The following is a 21,580-nucleotide window of genomic DNA, read 5'->3' as shown; positions in this document are numbered from 1 at the left end:
AATTTATAGAAAGATAATCCCCTGGCTTTAAATAGATATGTACATACAAATATGAACAAACTTAAAAAAATACAAACCCTTGGATCATAAGGGGGCTGCCAGAAGCCCCTTTACCCTTCCCCCTCACCCAAGGGCAGAGGGCATAAATCTTGTTTTTTAAAAATTATTAGTTTTGGCCATCCCTGCAGCAACAAGCATGAAGTTGGGTGATTACCCATAATGTGAGAGTTCCCACTCTCTGAACTCTTACGTATCTCCTATAATTAGGGTTACATGCTGTCTTGTTCTTTTAACTAGTATACTGGGGCAAAGAAGGGGGCTCCCTCCTGAAATGAGTCAAGAAATAAGATAAGACTCGTTTAAAGGCGGGGTTGGGGGGAGGGGGTGCGGTAAGGGAAGTGTCTGCTGTAAGAAGCAAAAGACAAGATAAAGGCATACAGACCCCAGGGAAATACCCAGTTCCCACACTATGGGAGATACCGTCCAGCCCAGGTCCAGGCCCCACGTTCTTTGTTCTAGACATCCCCTATTTCTTTGGTATTGTCAGAAGACAAGATTCAGTTCCTGGGTGCTGGTGGAGGAGGGAGAGTGGTTCCAGGGCTTCCTAAAAGTACTGAGTGAACAATTTGAGCTTAAAATTTTCCCTTTTTTAAATATTTAAAAATAAACAAATCAAACTCCATCTGGTGCTGTACACAGCCCTTTGGACTCCCTGACATTGATTGGAGGAAAGACGAGCGGTGTCAGCGTTGGAAGGGCCTCCTCACTTTCTTCCGCCGCTTCGGTTTGGATTCTCCCTTGGGTACTGTGCTGTTGGGCTTGGAGGCTGCAGTGGCCCCAGGGCCGGGCTGAGGAGCTCCAAAGAAGTTCCCATTGGACATCTGGCCTGGGGGTACTTGAAAGATCCGGCTCAAGAAATCCTGAAGGTCAGCAGGAGGGGCATCCGGAGTAGCTCTGAGAGGAAAACAGAAGGCATGATGAGGCAAGAGATACTGGAGTCAGATGGTTATCTATTTCATCTATTGATACATATGTTAAAGAGATACTGAGTCAGCTCCCAAACTTCTTCAATGGTGAGACACCTACATGTCCTACACAGCATGTCATTGGAAACCACATTCAGAACGAGAACAGTGGATGCATGGTTGAGAGAAACACCACCTACCTCTGCCGCCCACTGGCGCCTGGCATCCGCGAGCCAAATGAGATGTGATAAGGGACCCTGTGGGTATCTGGGGAGATTCCCACACGCTGGCATCCAGCCCACTCTGCAAGCATGAGAGACAATTAGCCAAAATATCACAGTTCTGAGCACATATGAGCCCGTACTTCCAGAGGACAGAAGTGTACCTGTGATATCATACACTTTCCCATCCATCATTGCAAAGTAGGTGATTTTGAGGCCCAACATGCTTGACTCTGCCCAAAAGTCACCTTCCTCAGCAGGGTGCAGCCTATTACACTCAGCACAGTATCTGGCACTCTTAGGTTCCCGGTCCATTTCAAACCTCCTGAAATTCAACAAAAGAACAGTTCCTTAATAATATGTGAAGACTGCCTAGAGCATCGCTACAGTCTAATCACCACTGATGTCTCACTCTTACCCACAAGTATGGTTACTGACAAACATCTAAAATTACCGCCACTCAGTTGTTATGTACACATATGTACGCCCTGCCCTCAACCTATCTTAAAGCCAGAAATACTATCTTGTCTTGCTGCTAATTCAGATCCTCACTCTCTTGACAATATGGCAAACGTAGAAACTCGGGGTCTTTTTCCTTATCATCTAGATTCCACAGCTACCAATGATACAGGAACGTTTTTGGTCACTCAGGCCCTGCCCCAGGTAAATCGTACCTGTGCTTTCCCTGGCACCGGCTGCACATCATTGTATTCATTGCTTCTTGCAGCTTGGACAGAAACTCGTTCACTGACCGGCTCAGTTCATTTTCTGCCATTCGTTTCCTGAGACAAAAAAGGCTATGTAAGTCAGGATATTGAGTGAGGGACAAAGGGAGACAGATCTATTGGCCTCTTGAGGCCCTTGGCCAGCTAGACAAGCCACCTCAGTTCTACCTTGGGAGAGCCTTCATCCGTTAAGTCCAGGGATCTCTGCTATTGAAGGTTATTCGTTTACCCTACCTGATAATTTCCTAGCTCTAACTTACATCTCATATTCCTTCCGTCTTTCAGGGTTGCTGACAATGTCCCAAGCTGCCCGCAAAACCTTGAAGGCCTCCTCCGCCCGAGGATGGTGATTTTTGTCAGGATGAACCTACCAAAACAGAGTTCATTACATATCCATTCCAACCCTCTCCCCATCTTGAGTCAAAATAACCTCATATCAACAGGTTATTGTTGATAACCTCATATTCAACATCCTTTTGAAGAATCAATATAGCTTAATGGTTAACTGTTCTGGCTCTGCAGATAGATCTGGGTTTAAGTCCTGACTCTACTGCTCATTAACTTCATGACCTAGAGTATTTTATCTATCATGGACTCTTAGGAGTATTAAATGAGAATACACATGAAGCAGAATACAGAGAATCTGGCACTATGGTGATCCATCACTCTAGTGTCCCTGGAACTGTCCCAGTTTTAGCATTTAAGTTTCATGTTTCAGGAAACCTTTCAATTTCAGGCAAGCAAGGATGGTTGATCACCCTGCCACACATACGAAACTCGTATCTTAACTCTGCTGTCAGTCACAGAGTTCCGACAATCCTCAAGCTCTGTTTCTAACTAGGAATTTTCATATCTAGTCAAAACTTCCTACAATGGCTTGCCTTTGTTCCATAACAGACCATGACCCTCAGGTTTTTTATGCACTTTTCAGCCTTTTCTCCAAGACAAATAATATTCTCACTTTCTACAGTTCCCTGGTTTTTCCCATCCTCATTCACCAAAAACAGAGAGAAAGCTAGTCTCTTGCAGAATGCTGTCATCTCTCTCATATCCCCAAGCTTACAGAATGTGAGTAATGGTCATGTTAGGGCCTAATAAGGGCAGTGAGGCTGTATAAAAGAATTCAGGGACTTGCCTGGTCGTTCAGTGGTTAAGACTGTGCTTTATTGCAATGCAAGGGGTGCAGGTTCAATCCCTGTTTCAATCTTAAGGAACTAAGATTCCACATGCCCCATGGCTTGGCCAAAAAGAGCCCACAGATACTCTGGCCCAGAACAAGGAGGCAACTTCAGGTTGTGGGACAGTTCTACTGAGATTCAGGGAACTTTACTTCCAGAAAGTAAGTTGAAAAGGAGAATTTTTGAATGACATTCCCCAAGAGACGAAATCTGCTAAAAGACATGAAGGTGAGGAAAGACCTCTACCGTTAGTTTTGAGTGTGAACACTGTTCCTCACTCTCAGAATAACCCAGGCCATCCAATAAGGGGCATATATGTCCCACCAAACTAATTTAGTTATCTGTTAAGTTTCAGGTCTGGTATTTTATTGTACCTAGAATGGTTAATGGAAACTCTGGTTGCCCATTCCTCTTTCATGTCATGCAACCACTGAGGTAATCCGCACACTGGTATTTTACCAGTCAAGTTCCATTTACTCAAATAGTCCTCCAATGCAATTGACACACATTACTCATAGTCATGGAGTTCCCAGGTGGCCCTAGTCGTAAAGAATCCGCTTGTCAGCGCAGGAGATTTAGAAATGGAAGTTCGATCCCCTGGAGAAGGACATGCAACCCACTCCAATACTCTTGCCTAGAGAATCCCACGGACATAGGAGCTTGGCAGGCTACAGTGCCTAGGGTCGCAAAGAGTCACACACGACTGAAGCGACTTAGCACGCAGAATGCACTTATATTCATAACAGTTTTACTTGTACAGAAATAGCAGTTAACAATCACATCTAAAAACAGCAACCAAATATCTACTTCTAAAAACAATTCGATTGCATGCTTGTATTAAACCATTTCCCTCAAGCATTTAAGTCACAGCCACCTATATCCTACCTAATCACCAACATTTTCATGTATGACATACATACGTACATGTCTCTCCAAGATTTATGTCCCATTCGCCTTCCCTTTTCCAGCCTGGGTTGTTGGGTCTTTTCTTCCACCTGGTCCTGGAATAATCACTCACATGTACTCTCTGAATCCTCCCACACTTGCCTCACTAGGAAGACAGTTGGATTTCCCTGTGTTCAGAAACCCCTCGCTTGTTCAGGAGGGAGGAACTGATAGGCGTTCTGACTAGGCCTCTTCTCCAACCTACTAGGAGGGATTTCACCTGGATATTCCAGGGTGAGTGGGTCCAGCACTGTCTACTATACCAGGTTTATTTATTTTCACTGAGAAAAAGAACTTCATGATACAAAACTTTAAGGGAAAGTCAGATTCCCTTTATAACTCTTTCCTGAGAATTAAAGAGAATTTTCATCTTCAAGTTAATTTTCTACTCTCTTCCTCTACTCACCTAAAAATTGAAATGGAAAATAAAATACGGGAACAAAGAACTGGAAACAGAGGGAAGGGTACTCACCATCACTGCCAGCTGCCTATAGGCCTTCTTCAGTTCAACATCTGATGCTGTGGCTTCAACCCCCAACACGTGAAAAGGGTTTAGCTCATCCTCAGGAACGCCAGCCATGGTCAAGAGTCGAGCCACTTCCTCTTCAGGCTGGCAGTAACGACCACCAGCTACAGGTGCATTCCCCTGCCTATTGGTCCTCTGTTTGACCCAAGGTAACTCCAGCCAACCCCACTGAACTATTCTTACCAGCTGCTGCCAGGGCCTGCTCTCTCTCAGCAGAATCAGGCAACGCTGCCAGGTGGGAGAAGCCAGCCAAGAGAAGAGCCAGGTGGCTTTACCCCTCCAGCCTAACCGGTCACTCAATCCTACCAGAAACCGCCAGCCCAACTGTAAACAGCCCAACAAAAGGGCCAGAGCCAGAAGCAGCAAAGCACCCACAAGCCTAAGAAAACGGGTGAGCAGCCCTGCCCCATAGAAAAACCCCTGGTTCAGAAACTGGAACATCACCTGGGCCCAGCCCCCCAGCCGCCCTGCCCACACTCCCACCCAGACACAAAAAAGGTCCAGATCACTGCCTTTCAGCTGCCTACATGCATAGATGAGATGGCCACAAGTCTCCACGTACTCCCCCACTAATACTAGCAGTTCGATCAGCCACCAGAAGCCTGCCTGTCCAAGGTGACACAGTTCCTCTGCTCCCCACAATCCCAGTCCTCTGCGTTTATCTGCCTGACTCCGCTTCCGGCCCAGCCGATGTCGACCAAGGGATCTGGGATCTCTTCGTCCACCCTCCCGAGTGTCCTCCTTGGCTGGAACACGGTGCCGTTGTCTCCGGGGTGCAGGTTTCTTTTCACTGGGCACACGTGAAAGATCACTGGGAAACTTAAGAGGTTCCTCTTCATCATATTCCCCTTCCAACTCTTCATCTTCCCCCAAAGCTGGAGAGGTACAATGGTGGCAAAAGTTGCTAGAAGAGCTATCTCCTCCCTCAGAGTAAGGCCCTTCAGGGATTCCAGGGGTTCCCTGGCAGTTACAAGTAGATGGAATGGAAAGAAAAGAAGAGTTCCCATCATCCTGGTATCCAGCCTCATTCTCTCTTGAGAGTTCCTGGTCCACTCCTGACTCTTCTGAAGATGCCTCACTCTGATCAGGGTCCTCTCCAGCCAGAGGGGGTCCTGGACCCCTTGGGGGTCCATGGCTTGGATCCGACCAGTGGGCTGGAGTTGGGGGCTGTGTGTACTTCGGACTAGAGTGCTCTGTGAGGCAGCGGGTACCATTAGGAGCAGGCCGCGCTGAGTCCCTGAGTCCTGAGAATGAAAGTATGTCAGGGTCCACAGAGGGTCCTACAGACCTGAGGGAGGCCACACCACTGTGGTGGGCTCCACACAGCCCTCCTTCTCCGGGGTGCTTCTGGGCCATGACCCCGGGGCTTCCTGAGGATGTTAGGTCACAGCCATCATGGGAACTTCTGATGCCTGTAACAGAGGTATCAAGTGGGGATGATCAAGGACAGGGCCAACAGAAAGGTTAAATAATCTTCAACTGGGTATATATTGGATGCATCCACCCCCCTTGTTTTAAAATTTGGGGGGCATTCATCACCCCAGCAATAAAGCTAACATTACATTAACGGCAACGCTGCTCCCTCCCCCCACTCCTCCAAACTCCCCTATTATTTTTTCTTTCCCCAGAAAGCTATAACCCTGAAACAGGGGGAAACGGAGGTACCGCAAAGGGTGTGGTCCTGGGGTCCCTCTTGGGAAAAAGGGAAAGACGACCGGAAAGGGGGCCGCAGGCTGCCAGAAAAGGGTGGGGACGCGCGGCCCTGCAGGAACCGCTGGGGGCGGAGCGTGAGGCCGCCCCTGACAGAGCCATCCCGTTAACCCTCGGGCTGGGTGGAAGGGATCGAGGTAACCTACCGAAGAGCGGCGGTAACTCCTCCCCCTCGAGCAGCTGGGCCGAGGGCCAGGGGGAGCTACGAGAGCAGCTCCCCCGGCTCCGCCTCCCGCTCACGCTCTGCTTCCGCCTTCCGTCCCCGCCGCGGCCGCCGATTCGCGTCTGCTTCCACTTCCGAGGTCACCAGGGAAGACACGGGAAGGAAATGTAAAAGCGGTCGGCCGAGGTGCAAGCCAGTCCTGCAGGCTAAGTCGAACCAGAGGAGGTGGTCCTGGGGAACCGCTGGCTCCGCCCTTTAAAGGGCCCTTTGCTGCCGCCCTCCGCGGGCTGAAGTGGAGGCCCCGAAGGTTGCTCCACCGGAAGCGAAGCAGGCGGGCGCTGCAGCAGCGCCTGCGGGCTGGGAGCACGTTCTCAGGGTTCCTCTGGCTGTGTTCTTGGGCTTTGCTGAGACCAGGAGATAGAGGAAAGCCACCTAGCCCAGTCTGTTTCCCTTGCAGACAAAACCAGGGAACGTAGAGGAACCACCGCACTGACCCCTTCCCTGCTGCCTGCAACAAGGACAGAGGCCCTTTGGTATCATGCGGGGTGGAGCGGAGGGGAGGACGCCTCGGGCCTGCCCCCACCCTGGACCTCCTTCGCTGCCCCTTCTTTCCCAGCAACCCTCGGCCCCCGCAGCGCCTGACCCAGCTGGCGAACTGCCTTGTATAACTGTAGCTCCCACGGCCCGTATCCGCCCCTCTGGATGCAGCTCTCAGGCCCCGTCACGAAGCGGGGCCGGAGGACTGGGAGAGTGGCTCCGCTGGGCTTAGGACCCGAGCGGAGTGCCAAAAAACACATCCCTCATCTGCTTGCTTCTTTGCACCTCGTTTGCATACCAAGAGGTTTGGTCGACGCTGACAAGCGCCCCCGCCCCCAAGCAGACCCGGCTTGGGTACCCTCTCTGTCGGCCCCCTGCTCTGCAAACGCCTCTACGTTAGTCCCCCTTCCAGACCCCTGTCTTGCTCCGCAAGTTTTTCTACCCATGAGCCCCCGGCCGGCGCCCCAGACCAGTAAGAGCCCCTTCCCGGGGTCCCCGATCCGGACCACCAAGTTCTCCCGGAGACAATGCTCCAATTCTCGGGGAAGTGGGAGAAACCAAGCCGGAGTAGGGGAACGCCGGGACGCCAGGGGGACCCGAAAGCTTCGAGTTGCCGAGTCAGCGCATGGGCGTGCGGAGACCATTCCCCAAACCTCCTGTGGGTCCCCCAAAACCCCTCCCGGCTATGGCTGGGGGTCTCTGATCCCAGCCTAGAGCAGTAGGCGAACTGGGTCCCCCCCACACACACACAGGGAAAAGATTTGGAGGGTCCCGCCCCGTGATGTCACCCCCACACACACACCCTGTCCCCTTCCTCCACCCCCCAAGCTGGTTGCTTTTAGCTCACTGGGGCTTGGGCTGCGATACGACTTGCAAGAGTTTAGGGAGCAAAGAACAGAGTGGCCCTAGGGGTGCCCACGCCCGACAGCCGCCCGGACGCCTAAGACTCTGGGCAGGGATGCAGCTGGTGGTCTAGGGAAGCACGTCTACCCCCTCCTTTCCTCAGCCCTGACAGGGTGGTGAGTAGTTAACACCCCCTCCCCAATCTCTCCTTGATTAGGGTCCCCAGACTTCCAAGGATTGAGGAGAGGAGCCCCAGGGACTCCCCAGGCCAAGTCCCCTCCCTGCCTGTTAAGACCTTGATATCCAAAAGAAGGCAGCTGAAAGGACGTGCCTGTGCCCCCTCCACCCCGTTCCTTTAGTGCCCCCAGTGCCAGGCCCTCCTTGGTGTTCTCTCAGGAACTGGGTTCAAATCCCACTGGCAGCCCTGACACCCCAGGGAAAGGGAAAGGTAGAGTCCCACCAGTGTCCTGAGGGGAGGATGTGCGATGCCTGTGAGCAAGGCGCCTGCTTAGTCCATGAGGGATTGGTGGGAATTAGACTGTGGCCGGACGGACACCTTCCCCCAATAACCCCATCTCCACCTGAAGCCCAGGCTTCCCAACCCTGCAAAGTGTCGGTTACTGTCTCTGGTTGATTCCTCTTCTGGGGTCTGCTTTTTCTCCCTCTTCCCTCTCTGGGGTTGGAGCAGCTGTTGGGAGACCCCCGCCATGACTCAGTATCTCTTCCTTCTCCTCCCCCCTCTACCAACTCCTCCCTTCCCCATCCAGTGGGATGATTTTGAGTCCCAGCTGTAGATGGGACAAGCTCTTTTCAGCTGGGACAGGCTGCTGAGCCTTCAGCCCACAGTACCCCTTCCACAGACGGAGGACTTCCTACTCCTCCCACCCCACCCTGAAAAGCCAGGGAGACAAAACTCATTACCTTTCAAGATTGGAAGTTCCACTAAATGCCCTTGTTTTAGAGGGTGGTAGACAGCTGGCCGCTCTCATCCCTGTCCTGTAGGTTTCTTCAGTTTCCCCAGCAGAACTAAGCTCCATCCTGAAATTGGCCTTTCTTTAAAAAAAAGGCATCCTGAGTTCATGAGTTCATGGGCACCTGAGTTCCTGCCCCCTTACCCCCTTGCAGGTTTCCCAGCCCCCTCAAGACATTCATGGATGGATGAGAGGAGCTGATACTGACCTTCCCCTCTGTGACCACCTTCTCTTCGGCCATGGAGGAAGCCTTGCTGCCCCTGGCCATGACCTCTGACCCCAGGCCCTTTAATCAACAACTCCCAGAGCCTCCAGACCTGAGATGTGTCTTGCAACCCCAGGACAGTCCTGACCTGGCACCTGCCCTGGTGTGTGCCCTTGGCTGCTGCTTTGGAATCATCTACTGCTGCTTCGGTGAGGGCGGGGCCGGGGTTCCGGGGGGGCAGCTGCCCGAGGCTGTCGCCCGCAGGCACGACGCCAGCCTCCTCCTCTGCCCGGGCCCCCTCCACCCCTGTCGGGGGATGCCTAGTCCAGTGTGGCCCATGCCGCTCTCGCCAGCTCTTCTTCTGTCCCCCACGCGCCCACCTTCAGCTCTGACCCCTCCCCTTTCCTCCCACTGCAAAATTCCATTCCCCAATAACCTGGGTTAGCCTGTGCTGATTTCTTCCCGTCTACCATCCCTGGAAGGACGAAACATTTTCTCTATACTTATTCCCCTCAATGCATCCATCTTCCCTCCTGATTTGCCCTCCCATCCCCTCACAGTTCCTGAAAAGTCCCCCTTTCTGCCCTTGGCCGTGAGGTCCCTGGGGGGTGCTGCTCCTGACTTCTGCTCCTCTGGTTAGCCATTCCTATCCCTGTCGACCCTCCCCCACCCACCACTTTCTGCCTCTCATTGCCTCCTGCCTCCCTTCCCAGGCTACCGCTGCTTCAAGGCGGTGATGTTTCTCTCAGGCCTGCTGTCAGGAGCCCTGGTGATCTTCCTTCTGTGCCATAAGGAGCGAGTGCTAGAGACACAGCTGAGTCTGGAGGTGAGCGCGGGCATTGCGCTCGGCATCGGACTCCTCTGCGGCCTGGTCACCATGCTGGTTCGCAGTGTCGGGCTCTTCCTGACTGGTCTCCTACTAGGCCTAACCCTGGGAGCCGGGGTCCTGCTGGGCACTGAGCCCATCTACCAACCCCCTTCAGCCTGGGTGCCAGCTGGGGGGCTGGTGGGGCTGGCACTGCTGGGAGCCCTGTTTACGCTTCGGTGGCCACGGCCATTCACAGTTCTGGGCACAGCCCTGCTGGGTGCTGCGGTGCTGGTGGCCTGTGCTGACTACTTCCTGGAGGGGCTGGCGCTGGGCAGTCGGCTGGGCCAACGCTTGCAGGCACTTCCAGCCTTGCCTCCTCTCTGCTGGTATAGCTGGGTCTTGCTGGGGACCTGGCCAGCCCTGGGGGCCCTTGGGGCCCTGGCCCAGTGGAAGCTCATGGATGAGGAACATGGAGGCCACGCCAATGGTGAGTTACCGCCGTGGTATAGACAGCAGACAACCTGTGTGCCTGGTTCCCAGACTTAAAGAGGTTAAGAGGGAAAATACACTTGAGGGCAAAAGACAGAGGTGTCTAAGGTGTATGAGGCAGTCCACTGAAAAAAGTTAGAGTTGGAGGAGTCAAAAGCCTGGGTAAGAATGAGAAGAGAAATTGTCCAGAGGTTGGGGAGCAGGGAAGAGTTACTGGGGACGGATGTGGAAGGATAGCAAGATCTCCGGGAAGTCAGGAGGGAATAGCAGAAGGATTCCAAAGAAAAGTTTCTTTAGAATAACTGGGAGGGGGATGAGGTTTGAGAGAGATGTAACAGGGAAAGCGAATGGGTTTCTCTAGAGTATGAGTGTATTTGGGGGTGGGCTTCAGAGTCTAAAGAGGCCTCCCTGAGTCTGTATTGTCCCCTCCCAAGCAGTGGTCTTGAGTCACCAGCGAAGGCATCTCCAGCTCCTCCGGATCCATCATCAGGAGGCCAAGTGGCACCGGACCTCCCCTGGGGCGGGGCTCTGTGAAGGCAGCTACCGGCGCCAGCTCCCTGCCAGCGCACGGAACCCTGCCGACAGTCTGGCTCCAGTGAGTGGAGGCACGGGGGCTGCTCTGGGACTGCGGCAGCAGGCACAGGGGGATGGTCGGGGGGGAGGGTGGGTTCTGATCCAGGCCCTTTATTCTGCCCTATCTGCCCTGCCCCTCCAGAGTTATTTCCAGAGCCTTCGAGAGCGCCAGCTAGGACCAGGCACCCAGGCTCCCCACACTGTCCTGGACCTGGATTCTGACTGTGGTTCCACTGTCCCCCTCACTTCACCTTCTGGTTCCTCCCACCCGGACCTGAGCCTAAACCTCCACTGATGCCCTCACCCTGGGAACAAGGGCCTGGGAACACTAGGTGGGCAGGGCCTGGGCCTGCAGAATCCACACACAGACTTCCCCGCCTCTTGGACTTGGAGATGGAATCTGTGCTCCAACCCAGACCAGCCCTGTAGGGATATGTTTCAGGGACAGATATAGAGGACTCTGGGTGGGGTAAGGAGAGGAATGGAAATATAAGCACCTACCTCTGTGCAGTGATAGAGGTGTGCTGGTCCCTAAAGTAACTGACTCCCTCATTCCCTTCAAACCAAACCAAGGAGGGCCATTACCCAAGTAGCCTTCTGTATGCCCACCTCAGTGTGCCTCTCAATGATCAGTAAAGGGTATTGTTTTCAGAGGACCTACCTATAGAAAATCAGGAAGGCTCCTAAACCACGTGATAGCTTTTTGATGGGGAGAAGGGCACCAGTGGGGCTCTGGGATCCCTGATTCCCAGGCCCCTCATCAGAGAGCAGTTCAGTTCCTGGTTCGCCTTTCTCTCTGGACCTCCAGACTCAAGCCCCCTTCTCCCACCTCAGTTGGGGGTATCTGTCCTCCATGGTGCTTCCCTTTCACTTCTCAATGTGGGGGGACCACAGGGCACTGCCTGGCTCAGCACCCACAGCCCCTCAAAGCTGGCTTCTTGCTCCAAGCAGAGAGCATTGGCCCACGTGCCAGAATCTCGCCCTTTTTCCCAAAGGAGCCTGGTCTTCAGGGCTGTGTGGGAGACAAGTGCCTTCTCTGCCTCTCACTATAGGGGCCACTAATCTTAACCAGAGCATCGTCCCAGCCGCTAACCCTTTCTAACTCTCCGCTCCCCTGATTCACCTGCCCAAAGTCTGTTCCCTGGTTCCTCAGACAGCGTGAAGGAAGATATGTCCCTCCCCCAGCAGCAAGGTTACGATGGGAGGGAAGAGGAACATGGGAACGTGTGAATAAAATGACATGGAACACTGAACCTCGGAGTCTAGCCTCTTCTGTTGCTCCTCTTTCCTTTCTTTGCACCCCAAAACAACGAGTTAGCCATACTGATGAGTCCTCTGTCCCTTAAAGATCTGATGAAGGTATTTTCATCAGGCCAGGCCACTGTAGGAGCGGCACACACACACACCAGAGGAAGAACCGTTCAGTCCTCTCTTACGAACATGGTACACGCGCGCACAGTCGCTCAGTCGTGTCCAACCCTTTGTGACCCCAAGGACTGTAGTCCACCAGGTCCTCTGTCCATGGGATTGCCCAGACAGGGATACTGGAGTGGGTTGCCATTTCCTCCTCCAGGGAATTGAAACTGTATCTCCTGCATTAGCAGGTAAATTCTTTACCACTGAGTCACCTGGGAAGCCCTATGAACATGGAGTTAACCTTTATTAAGCACAGATGTGCCAGGCGCGTCACATGCAGTATTTCACTTAATGCAACAACCCTGCAGGATTGGTGTTAACCTTATTTTTCAGATGGGAAACCTGAGGCTTAGTAAGGTTAATTGACTTGCCCAAAGTCATAAGCAAGTTGATGTGATTCTCAAGGATTCCAAAGCCCTTGCTCATTTTACTGGCCATGCTGTTTCCTTGTTCTTTATCTAAGAAGAACAGGACCCAGGCATTCCCAGCTGTGGCCTGCTGTCAGCTAAATGCCTGATGGATGCCTTTCTTCTGCCAATGTCCTCCAGAGAGAAAATGACATAGTTGGAAGTGCTATCTAGGATGGGGAGAAATGGATGGAGCTGGAGGCTGAGTGGGAGTCACTGGCCAGGAGGGAAAGAGGACAGGGAGGTGGGGACTGGAGCCGGGTCGTTTAGAGGCTTGAGGTCCACGCTTCATGCTTGTGCTGCAGCAGACATTTGATTGAGGCCTCAGGCCTCTGAGAGAGTGACATTACCAGGGAATGAAAGGGTGCTGAAGTCTGTGACTGAGGGGACAACGTCCAAGATTGTATCTCTGGGTGAGCCGTCAGAGTTCAGGGTGTATCTATGGCCCAAGGAAATGGTATCCAGTGTTATCCTGTGGCTGAATGGTCTGTGCCTGTGACCGAGGAATCAGTGTCCCCATCTGAGGCGGTGGTGTTTGGGGAACGACAGTGCATCCAGTTATGGGCGGTATCTCTGGGAAAGCCTTTCTCTGCTTGAAGCTGCTGATTGAGGCGCCAGTACTGTTTGCCCTTGAAGAAGTAGACACGGCCATCCAGCCAGCTCATGGCGGCCGAGGGCTGGTCTGGCACTCCTGTAAACAATCCCTTGGTTGGTTTGGGGTAGTGGCTGAAGTCAGTAGTGGCCAGCTCATCCCACTGCCAGTATCCAGAGCCCTAGGTGTGGGGTAGGCAGCGAGAAGAGAAGGATGACAAGAGGGCTTAGGGACCCCCCCCCCCCCCCGCCACCCCCACCAAGGTCTACTCTCAGTCCATGGCACCTGCAGAACTTCCGTCCAGAGCAAGTCTTTGCTCTTCATGGGAGGTGGCCCGCCCCTCCTACGAGGAATTTGCCCTTCCTTTGAGGGTTATACCTTAAAGAGGAACACCTTTTTGTTGATAGGCCAATAGAGAGCAGCATCCAGGTTGGGTCCTACCCTATTCAGCTTCTTGGGAAAGCCAGGAGACATCTTGAAATTAGTGTAGCGCCACACCTTGTCTCCTGAGAGCATATAAGGAAAGAACAAGTCACCTCTGTCCCCAGGTGATAACTTTCAGCTCCTCCGTTCCACCCTCTAGAAACTTCTCATCCCTCCCTCCTTTTATGGCGTCTCTAATTACAGGCCCTCCTCTGGTAGCACGGTGTAAACTAGCGCCCTTACCCTTAAAGAAGTGTATCCATTGGGTCCGAGGAGAGTAGACGGCTGCATCCAGGTTTCCTGGGAGCCCCTCCCAGAGGGCAGACACTTGGAACAAGGGACCCAATCCTGAAGCTGTCACAGTCCACACATAGTTTCCCTTGAAGGCGTAGGTCTTTCCTCGGGGCCCTAAGAGCAGGAGGTATGTCAACAAGTCAAAAAGACAGGTATCGGGACTTCCCTACTGGTCCAGCGGTTAAGAATAAGCCTGCCAATGCAGGGGACACGGGTTTGATCCCTGGTCCAGGGTGATTCCACATGCCTCAGAGCAGCTAAGCCATGTGCTACAATGACTGAGCCCATGGATTCTGGAACCCTTGAGCCACAACTAGATAGACCATGCGCCTCAACAGATGACCCCATGTGATGAAACAAAGTCCAGAGGCTGCCAAATAATTTTTTTTTTAAGACAGCCGTCAAATAAAGACTTCTGGGTAGCTCAGGCAGGCTGATTCCCCAAAGATTCATTCAACTTTCATTCAAGGAGAGGATTATTAAGGGCAGAGAAGTGTTCAGCCTCTCCTTTGTCCTTCACAGCAGATCAGCCCTGTGGATAGCTGCTCCCACTTAGGGACCTCACCGTCTGCTCCAGGTGGCTCCCACGTCGTCCTTCCACGTGGGTGTAACACCCTCTCTATAGACATTTGTCAAGACTGTTTTCTCCACCTTGCTGCATTTCCGGATGTGTTTGGTGGTTCTCACAGGCCAACAACGGAGGTAATGTCCTGCCTGGCCCATCTTGAATTTAGCTCTGAATCCTCCCTCCCCAGGCCACGTGCCTCCATCCATGGCCACTAACCCCTGCCTAGAGTCTAACCTCCACTGATCACCCTGAGGTCCTATGTCACTCCCATTTGTCCAGGTCTCAAGGACAGCGGCCTGCCCCACTGCCTGCCTACAAGCCTGGAGGGAAAGGGTCTTACCCAGCATCACGGCATCCAGGTCGCCACTGCAGGGGTCTGGCATGGGCCCGGGCTCTGTGGGCACTAGGGTGGTAGTGGGGAGTGTCGTGTCTTCCTCCTCCTCCTCCCCTATCTCTGGGCTCTTCTTGCCTGCAAGGTAACTAATACTGCTCAGGGAAAGAACTCAGAGCACTGGCCTCCCCACGCTCCTACTGTAAGTTAAGCTCAGAGGTCGCATAGAGAGGAAGATGAAAACCTGGAGAGCTTTCGTTGGTGGGAGGAAAGATCACATTGATACCAGCAGGAGACATGTTTTAGTTTTGAGAGGCACTAGAAAGGGAGAGAGGGGGTTGCTGGAATGTTCATTGTTCATCCACTAGAGCAGGTGTCGGAGGAGAGAGGTCTGGAAGGAAGACTAGACCTGGAAGTGTCAGAAACAGAGCTCCCGGGAGATCCCTGGGGCCTAGTGGTTAGGACTCCAGGCTTTCACTGCCGCAGCCAGGGTTCAGTCCCTGATTGGGGAACTGAGATACCGCTAACCACGCAGTGAGGCCGAAACAAGAAAACCAACTCCTGAAAATGAAGAAGCCTGAATAACGGGGCAGGAGGAAGAGAAAGAAGCCAGGCCATTTCCCTCCATGAAGATTAGACCTGTGTCTTTATGCTTGAAGAGACACTGGTCAGACTGACCCTCATGAGGACTAGGGGAAAGGACTAACCATAGAGAGCCTGGATCCCAGCCACATCATCAGGGTGCAGCTTGAAGTAGGGCCGGTAGCCAGCGTAGACAGGAGCCATGAGGGCCTGGGTGTATCGGGAGTGCCCCAGCCCCAGGGCATGGCCCAGTTCATGGGCTGCAATGATGCGCAGGTTCACCCCCCGGTAGGTCCCCTCAGTCCAGAGTTCCTCTTCATCAAAGTGTACGCTGCCCAGCTCTGGGATGTCGGCATGGGCCAGGACCCGCCCTGGACAAGGCAAAGGTGGACAGGCAGGAGATCAGAGTCTCCTAGGGCTGAGCATCCCCTGCCTGTTACAAACTCCAGTTACTCTCTCCCCTTAAGATCCCCCCAAGCAGACGGACTATCTCTTGGACACCTCTCACTCCTTTCAGATTTCCCTGTCACCACCCCGATCTCTCACGGATGCCCATCGCTCTGTCCTGTTACCTCCCGGCCACTCTGCTGTCTTTGGCCCTCCAGTCCTCCCTGGAGCATGCCCTGGGCAGAGGAACTTAAGCTAAGGAAGAAGGCATAAGCTTCAAAGAAACAGGCTTGCTGAGGCCCCAGGGAGATGACATGTTGCTCCCCAAGGGAATATGAGAAGGGTGGGTGCAGTTGAGCATAGGGGGGTAGCCTGACATTAAGTTTCCAGAGTCACTGACTCGAGGAGACAGAGGCCTGTGAGGTGGGAGAGCTGAGAGCTGCTGCCTACCGGGCCCGTCGAAGGAACTGGAGCAGTGCGGGCTATGGCGGCCGTGGGAGGAAAGGCGGATATCTGCCCAGCCAGCCTTCACCTCGCGGAAGGTCAGGGGAGCCACACTGCTCCAGTACTGGAAGGCTTGAAGCACGGCTGCCCGGGCTGTGTAGGATGGCAGGGTGGACGGTAGGTTCACGATGCGGAAGGTCAGATGCTTCTTTCTCCAGCGGCCTGGTTATCAAACCAAAAAGTAGATTAGAAGCACAGAAACCTTTGCCAGCTCTGGACAGCTCCCCTGAGTGTGGGCACTCACTCAGCAAAGCCAAGAAACAACCCTTCCAGGCAAGTGGTGATCAGTCAATTACCAGATTACCATCCATTCAATGATGAGCTGGTCCAGGCTGTCCCAATGTCACCTCTGCTCCAGAGTCATGACCACCCCCCCCCCTTTCCCAGGCTCAGTTCTCACCCAGCAGCAGGTATTTAAGGGTCTTCTCGTTGAAGGGGTCCTCCAGGCCACAGCGGGGCTGCCTCATACGGGCACTTGTGGCATCATCCAGCCGACCTGAGACCGGCAGCTCAGATGCTTCCTGAAAAGCTCTGGGAAGAGGGAGAGGGATGGGCCAGCAGGACTGGGGCATCTGGAACAACTGAGAAATGGGGATAGCTCTTTGGTCCCCTTTGGCCGGACGTGACGACAGAGACTGGCGGAAAAGCTCTGGAGGCGACGGGACCGCTCCAGGGCCCAGTCCTCGTAACCCAGCCTTCCTCTTCTGCTCCGCACAGACGGCAGTGCCCCAGCCTCACCTCCCTGTGTTCACGCTCTCACTTGGGTAACGTGCTCCCCGGCGCTGACTTCTTCCTCTACCGCAATCTCCAGCCTCCTCCTGCCCTGGGACGCTCCGACTCCTTCTCTGAGACTCCCTCACCACTGCCGCCACCCGAGGGCCCATCCTCCCTCTGCTTTCCCCCCTCCTGGCTGGACACCCCGTCCCCGGTCCAGCCTGCCTGCTCTGGGGCAATTTCATCCATCAGGCACCACAAGTATTGTGGCTTTTCCATGGACTGGGAACATATCTGAGAAACGACCCATTAGACCCAAAATATGAAAAGAAAACTTCAAAACAGAAAGAAATAAACGCTGGATTAAATGTCTTTGAAAGGCAACATCATGTCAACAACTCAGCTCCAACTTATATAAATTACACCTCCTGCAGGACATGGCCAAATAATAGTATTCTGGATATAATGTGGGATGGAGCCTCCAAAGAGGTGCTCAGGGCCTAGGAAGATCCAACAACTGTGCCCTCATCCTTGACTGCCCCTCTGACCCCAGGTCCCACCACGCATTCCCTGGATCCCCGAAATGCATGTGAAGGCAGGCAGAGGTGGGCCTGGGGAATGGAAGAGGTGAGAAGAGAAAAGGATCTCGTGAACTTGACCCTGAAGGCATGCACCTTACAACCTCTCACCTCAGCGCCTCTGTGACATCTTCAGGCCTGAAGTTGTCAAGTCCTTCTAGAGGCCTCTGTAGGTAACCATACTGCAACAAGTAATCCTATGACGAGGGTAGGGGCCAACAGATAAAATCAAAAGGGGATTGTCTCTGGGTGAAGCTTCTACGTGACCAAACAGCCCATCAGGATAGGAGGGGACAGATGTGGAAGGACTGAAGGAGAGGCATCTTAGGGGAGTATGAGGAGGGGAGTGGGGATGGGTAGGGGTGGATCGTGGCCTAGAGGAGCGAAGGGCAGGGCAGGCAGCTGTAGGTCAGAGGGGCAGCTTGGATGGGACTAAGGAGCAGTTCCTCCATCCCTCCCTCAGCCTGGGTCTGGCTTTCCCAGGAGACTCACCACAGCTGCCTCCTTCTCTCCAGGCCCCACAACCCGGCATGAGACGGTCAGCGGGAGTAGGAAGCCCAGCCACAGCCGCTGCCAGTCCATGGTCCCACCAGGCAAGAGCTTCAGAGTTTGTGCCCTCTGCTCTGAGAATCCCGGGAGCCTGAGGGAGCAGGGCTAGGTGTGGGGCGGGGGTGGGGGGGTCTTCCCTCCAGTTCTTTTCAGGCTCCAGTCTCTGGTCCTCTTTATAGAGCTTCAAGGGAGGGAAACGGGGGAGCGTCAGCAGGAGGTGACTCAGCCCAGAGATGTGTTGCAAGTCCCCACTGACCCCTGCCCTGCCAGGGAGCGGAAGTCAAGGAGAGCCTCCAGCCCAGCCCCCAGGGATCTCTGCTGGACTCAGAAAGACTTCCCACGCTGTCCTGGAGGCCGGCGTGCTGCGGGGTCGGAAGCAGAATATCTGCCGAGACTAGGAACAGGGGCCAGAGCATCCTCTGAAGCTGGGCATTCCTGTGACCCAGGGGCCGCTGGGCAATAAGCCCCTTATCTGGGACTTTCACGTCTCCCTCTTTGCACGAGGACAGGAGAAATAAAACGAAGAGGCAGGAAGCAAATTGCTTAGGTGCTTGGGTTGCAGATGAAAGAACGGAGGGTGAGATCTCAGTTTCTTTGCATCCAAGACCAAGCTGAGAATTCAAATGATTTTGAAGCCTACTTGTGTCTGCCTTAATAAAAAGTCATTATTTCAAGCCCTTGATGAGTCTGGAATGTGTGGGTGGGGGTGGAGTTTATCTCCGAAAGAAAGAAGTAAAGTCTCGAGCCTGCCCACAGGGAGGTTTGAGACTCCCTGCCTGCAGACATGGTGAGACCAATTCAAACACCTGGAATGCGGGGAACCAGGATGTCAGGGAGGAGGTGCCCCATCCTGAGGGCCATGAGGCCGTGGGAGGGTTCGCAGAGAAGGCTGGCTGTGAGTTGGATGGGGTCAAAGAGTCCTGAGGAGCAGGGACAGCGCAGGTCTTGAGTAAAAGCGCAGAGCAAAGTCCGTCGGGCTCAGTGAGCGGCTCTAAGGGTCATTGACCACTGAGTCCCGAGTGCCCCTTCCAGGCTAGCTCAGTGCTTTTGGTGGTGCTTAATAAATGCTTGTCAGACGAATGACCAGGGTGGGAGGGTAACTGGGAGTTTAGAGAGGGTCTTCAGTGCTATTTAACATAGAAGAGAAAAACTTACATTAGGAAAACCTACTTTAAAAAAAAGAAAGAAAGAAAAACCTACTTTGGACCCACCAAGGTTACATGAATTTCTGCACTGTTAAACTTCACTGTAATAGAATGAGAAGGAAAAAACTACTTTGTGTCAGGCGATGTCTGTATTCTGCTGTGCTAAATTGCTTCAGTTGTGTCCAACTCTGTGCGACTGTAGCCAACCAGGCTGCTCTGTCCATGGGATTCTCCAGGCAAGAACACTGACGTGGTTAGCCACTGCCTTCTCCAAGGAATCTTCCCCACCCAGGGATCAAACCTGCGTCTTCTGCAGCTCCTGCATTGCAGGTGGATCCTTCACTGCTTGATCCACCAGGGGTGCTTTCCATTTCTATATTATTCCATTTAATTCTCACTGTCCTCCTAAGAGGGAATAATTATTCTGGCAATTATTTTTTTTTTGTCTTTCCTATGACTTTTTTACGTTGACATGAGTCAGCCACGGGTGCACATGTGTTCCCCACCCTGAACCCCCCTCCCACCTTCCTCTCCATCCCATCCCTCAGGGTCTTCCCAGTGCACCAGCCCTGAGCACCCTGCCTCATGCATCGAACCTGGACTGGTGATCTATTTCACATATGGTAATATACATGTTTCAATGCTGTTCTCTCAAATCATCCCACCCTCGCCTCCTCCCACAGAGTCCAAAAGTCTGTGCTTTACATCTGTGTCTCTTTTGCTACCTTGAATATAGGGTCATCATTACCATCTTTCTAAATTCCATATATATATGTGTTAATGTACTATATTGGTGTTTTTCTTTCTGACTTACTGCACCCTGTATAATAGGCTCCAGTTTCATCCACCTCATTAGAACTGATTCAGATGCATTCTTTTTAATGGCTGAGTAATATTCCATGGTGTATATGTACCACAGCTTCCGCATCCGTTCGTCTGCTGATGGGCATCTAGGTTGCTTCCATGTCCTGGCTACTGTATGCTGCGGTGAACATTGGGGTGCACGTGTCTCTTTCAGTTCTGGTTTCCTTGGTGTGTATGTCTGGCCATTTTTTAAGAGAGGAAATGGAGAACCAAAGAAGGAAACGACTAAGGACATGGAGCTCCTAACCGGCCTGGCATATGTTCAACCCCTCCTGCCGACTCCTAACCTATGTCTTTCGAGCACCAGGCTGCCTCTTGGAGCCTTTTTCTGGGAGTGGTTAGGAGCCACTGCAGTTTCCACCATCACGTGTGCATCACACATTTATACGCCACTCACATGTACAAGGAAGTAGGGATAGAAGTGAGGGAAAGGGTTACTGAGCTCGTGTTCTCAGTAGGGTACCAGTTCTGAGCCCTTCCCCACACCCCAGGCTGAAAGATTGGCGGGCCACTGGAGAACCCTTCACACCCCAGGAGAGGCGGGGGATCCTCCTGATTCATCATTGCCCTCAATGATGCTGGTCGTCTTGACCCACTCAGCGCTCAGCTGGCTCACAGTCAGGTGACTAAGTCTCAAATGACTGGTCAGGCCAGCAAGGACAGAGCCACCAGCTGATGAGTGACAAAAGCTGTGGCTGAGGCCTGGATCAAGGCTGACGCCCCAGGAAACGAGAGAGCTTGGGAACGAGCCCCCTGCGGAGCTGTTCTCAGCCCTGCCCTTCCTTCCTCTTTCCACCACCGCTCAGTCCCCCTTCTTTTGAGAACAGGACACGGGCCAACTGAAAATTATGTATTTTTTTCTGATTAAAATTATGTATTTTTTTCTCTGAATAAGTTATCCATTGCTCATTACAGTAAATTTGGAAAATACCAAAATGAGCAAGGAAGAGAATGAAAACCACCAGTAAACTCTACCCAAAAGAGAACCACTAGCAACACTTTGATGCAGTTACTTGAACCTGTCTGTGGCTCTGAGCTCAGCTCCAGCCTTGTTCACGCCAGCTCAGGCCCTGGGTGGGTGGAATGGATGCGAAAGTGACAGGAAGTAGTGAAGTTAGTGGGGGAGGGACAGGAGCTTTGCGGGCTGTGGCGAGAGGGAAAGAAGTAAAAAGAATGTGATGGCAGATTACTCCCTCCCTTTAGACACCTCATAGAGGAAAAAAAAAAGTGGGAGTTGGGGAAGGATGTTTAAGAGTGTCCGTTACCGTGTTCATGAGAGAGATAGTTGTTGATGGTGCTGTTTAGTAACAAAGTCATGTCCGACTCTTCTGCGATGCTAAGGGTTACAGCCCGCCAGGTCCTCTGTC

At 52.9% G+C, this 21,580-nt stretch overlaps 3 protein-coding genes across 10 annotated transcripts; 1 reads left to right on the top strand and 2 right to left on the bottom strand.

Moving 5' to 3' along the window:
* Positions 1-625: 625 nt before the first annotated feature.
* DNAJC14 (DnaJ heat shock protein family (Hsp40) member C14) lies at positions 626-6,522 on the bottom strand. Of its 2 annotated transcripts, none has more exons than XM_020908498.2 (7): positions 6,417-6,522; positions 4,507-5,972; positions 2,172-2,278; positions 1,861-1,968; positions 1,351-1,511; positions 1,166-1,268; positions 626-954 (listed from the first exon to the last, which is right to left on the bottom strand). In XM_020908498.2, the coding sequence occupies exons 2-7, from the start codon at positions 5,914-5,916 to the stop codon at positions 744-746; spliced, it is 2,100 nt and encodes a 699-aa protein (XP_020764157.1). In that variant the 5' UTR covers positions 5,917-5,972; positions 6,417-6,522; the 3' UTR covers positions 626-743. The 2 variants fall into 2 exon arrangements, with proteins under 2 accessions (XP_020764157.1, XP_020764158.1); XM_020908499.2 differs by lacking the exon at positions 6,417-6,522 and adding an exon at positions 6,226-6,371.
* Positions 6,523-6,880: 358 nt separating this feature from the next.
* On the top strand, positions 6,881-12,112 carry LOC110147171 (transmembrane protein 198-like). Of its 5 annotated transcripts, none has more exons than XM_020908504.2 (5): positions 6,881-6,966; positions 8,939-9,198; positions 9,703-10,284; positions 10,721-10,881; positions 11,002-12,112. In XM_020908504.2, exons 2-5 carry the CDS (start codon positions 9,024-9,026, stop codon positions 11,152-11,154), a joined length of 1,071 nt encoding a protein of 356 aa, XP_020764163.1. In that variant the 5' UTR covers positions 6,881-6,966; positions 8,939-9,023; the 3' UTR covers positions 11,155-12,112. The 5 variants fall into 5 exon arrangements, with proteins under 5 accessions (XP_020764163.1, XP_020764166.1, XP_020764159.1 ...); XM_020908507.2 differs by lacking the exon at positions 6,881-6,966 and adding an exon at positions 7,576-7,989 and having other exon boundaries at positions 10,724-10,881; XM_020908500.2 differs by lacking the exon at positions 6,881-6,966 and adding an exon at positions 7,576-7,989.
* A 388-nt stretch (positions 12,113-12,500) lies between these two features.
* On the bottom strand, positions 12,501-18,440 carry MMP19 (matrix metallopeptidase 19). 3 transcript variants are annotated; one of them, XM_070454826.1, is made up of 10 exons: positions 18,148-18,438; positions 17,767-17,852; positions 16,764-16,894; positions 16,310-16,525; positions 15,598-15,843; positions 14,900-15,028; positions 13,941-14,105; positions 13,653-13,780; positions 13,176-13,455; positions 12,501-13,089 (listed from the first exon to the last, which is right to left on the bottom strand). In XM_070454826.1, exons 1-10 carry the CDS (start codon positions 18,235-18,237, stop codon positions 13,007-13,009), a joined length of 1,554 nt encoding a protein of 517 aa, XP_070310927.1. In that variant the 5' UTR covers positions 18,238-18,438; the 3' UTR covers positions 12,501-13,006. The 3 variants fall into 3 exon arrangements, with proteins under 3 accessions (XP_070310927.1, XP_020764172.2, XP_020764173.2); XM_020908513.2 differs by having other exon boundaries at positions 12,501-13,455; positions 18,148-18,436; XM_020908514.2 differs by lacking the exon at positions 12,501-13,089 and having other exon boundaries at positions 13,250-13,373; positions 18,148-18,440.
* Positions 18,441-21,580: the final 3,140 nt, after the last annotated feature.

Source organism: Odocoileus virginianus, chromosome 24 (genome assembly GCF_023699985.2).
Source record: "Odocoileus virginianus isolate 20LAN1187 ecotype Illinois chromosome 24, Ovbor_1.2, whole genome shotgun sequence".
Taxonomy (NCBI): Eukaryota; Metazoa; Chordata; class Mammalia; order Artiodactyla; family Cervidae; genus Odocoileus; species Odocoileus virginianus.
This window is presented reverse-complemented; position numbering and strand designations above follow the sequence as displayed.

Coding starts and splice junctions, on each gene's coding strand:
- DNAJC14 (XM_020908498.2), bottom strand. CDS start 5,916: ATGGCCCAGAAGCACCCCGGAGAAGGAGGGCTGTGTGGAGCCCACCAC. Junction 1,969..2,171: donor AGACGGAAGGAATATGAGAT/GTAAGTTAGAGC, acceptor TTTTTGTCTCAG/GAAACGAATGGCAGAAAATG. Junction 1,269..1,350: donor GAAAGTGTATGATATCACAG/GTACACTTCTGT, acceptor TCATGCTTGCAG/AGTGGGCTGGATGCCAGCGT.
- LOC110147171 (XM_020908504.2), top strand. CDS start 9,024: ATGGAGGAAGCCTTGCTGCCCCTGGCCATGACCTCTGACCCCAGGCCC. Junction 9,199..9,702: donor AATCATCTACTGCTGCTTCG/GTGAGGGCGGGG, acceptor CTCCCTTCCCAG/GCTACCGCTGCTTCAAGGCG. Junction 10,882..11,001: donor CTGCCGACAGTCTGGCTCCA/GTGAGTGGAGGC, acceptor CTGCCCCTCCAG/AGTTATTTCCAGAGCCTTCG.
- MMP19 (XM_070454826.1), bottom strand. CDS start 18,237: ATGGACTGGCAGCGGCTGTGGCTGGGCTTCCTACTCCCGCTGACCGTC. Junction 16,526..16,763: donor CCTTAAATACCTGCTGCTGG/GTGAGAACTGAG, acceptor TTTGATAACCAG/GCCGCTGGAGAAAGAAGCAT. Junction 13,090..13,175: donor CACTGATTCCTCGGTCACAG/GCACAGACCATT, acceptor GCTCACCCAGAG/ATACAATCTTGGACGTTGTC.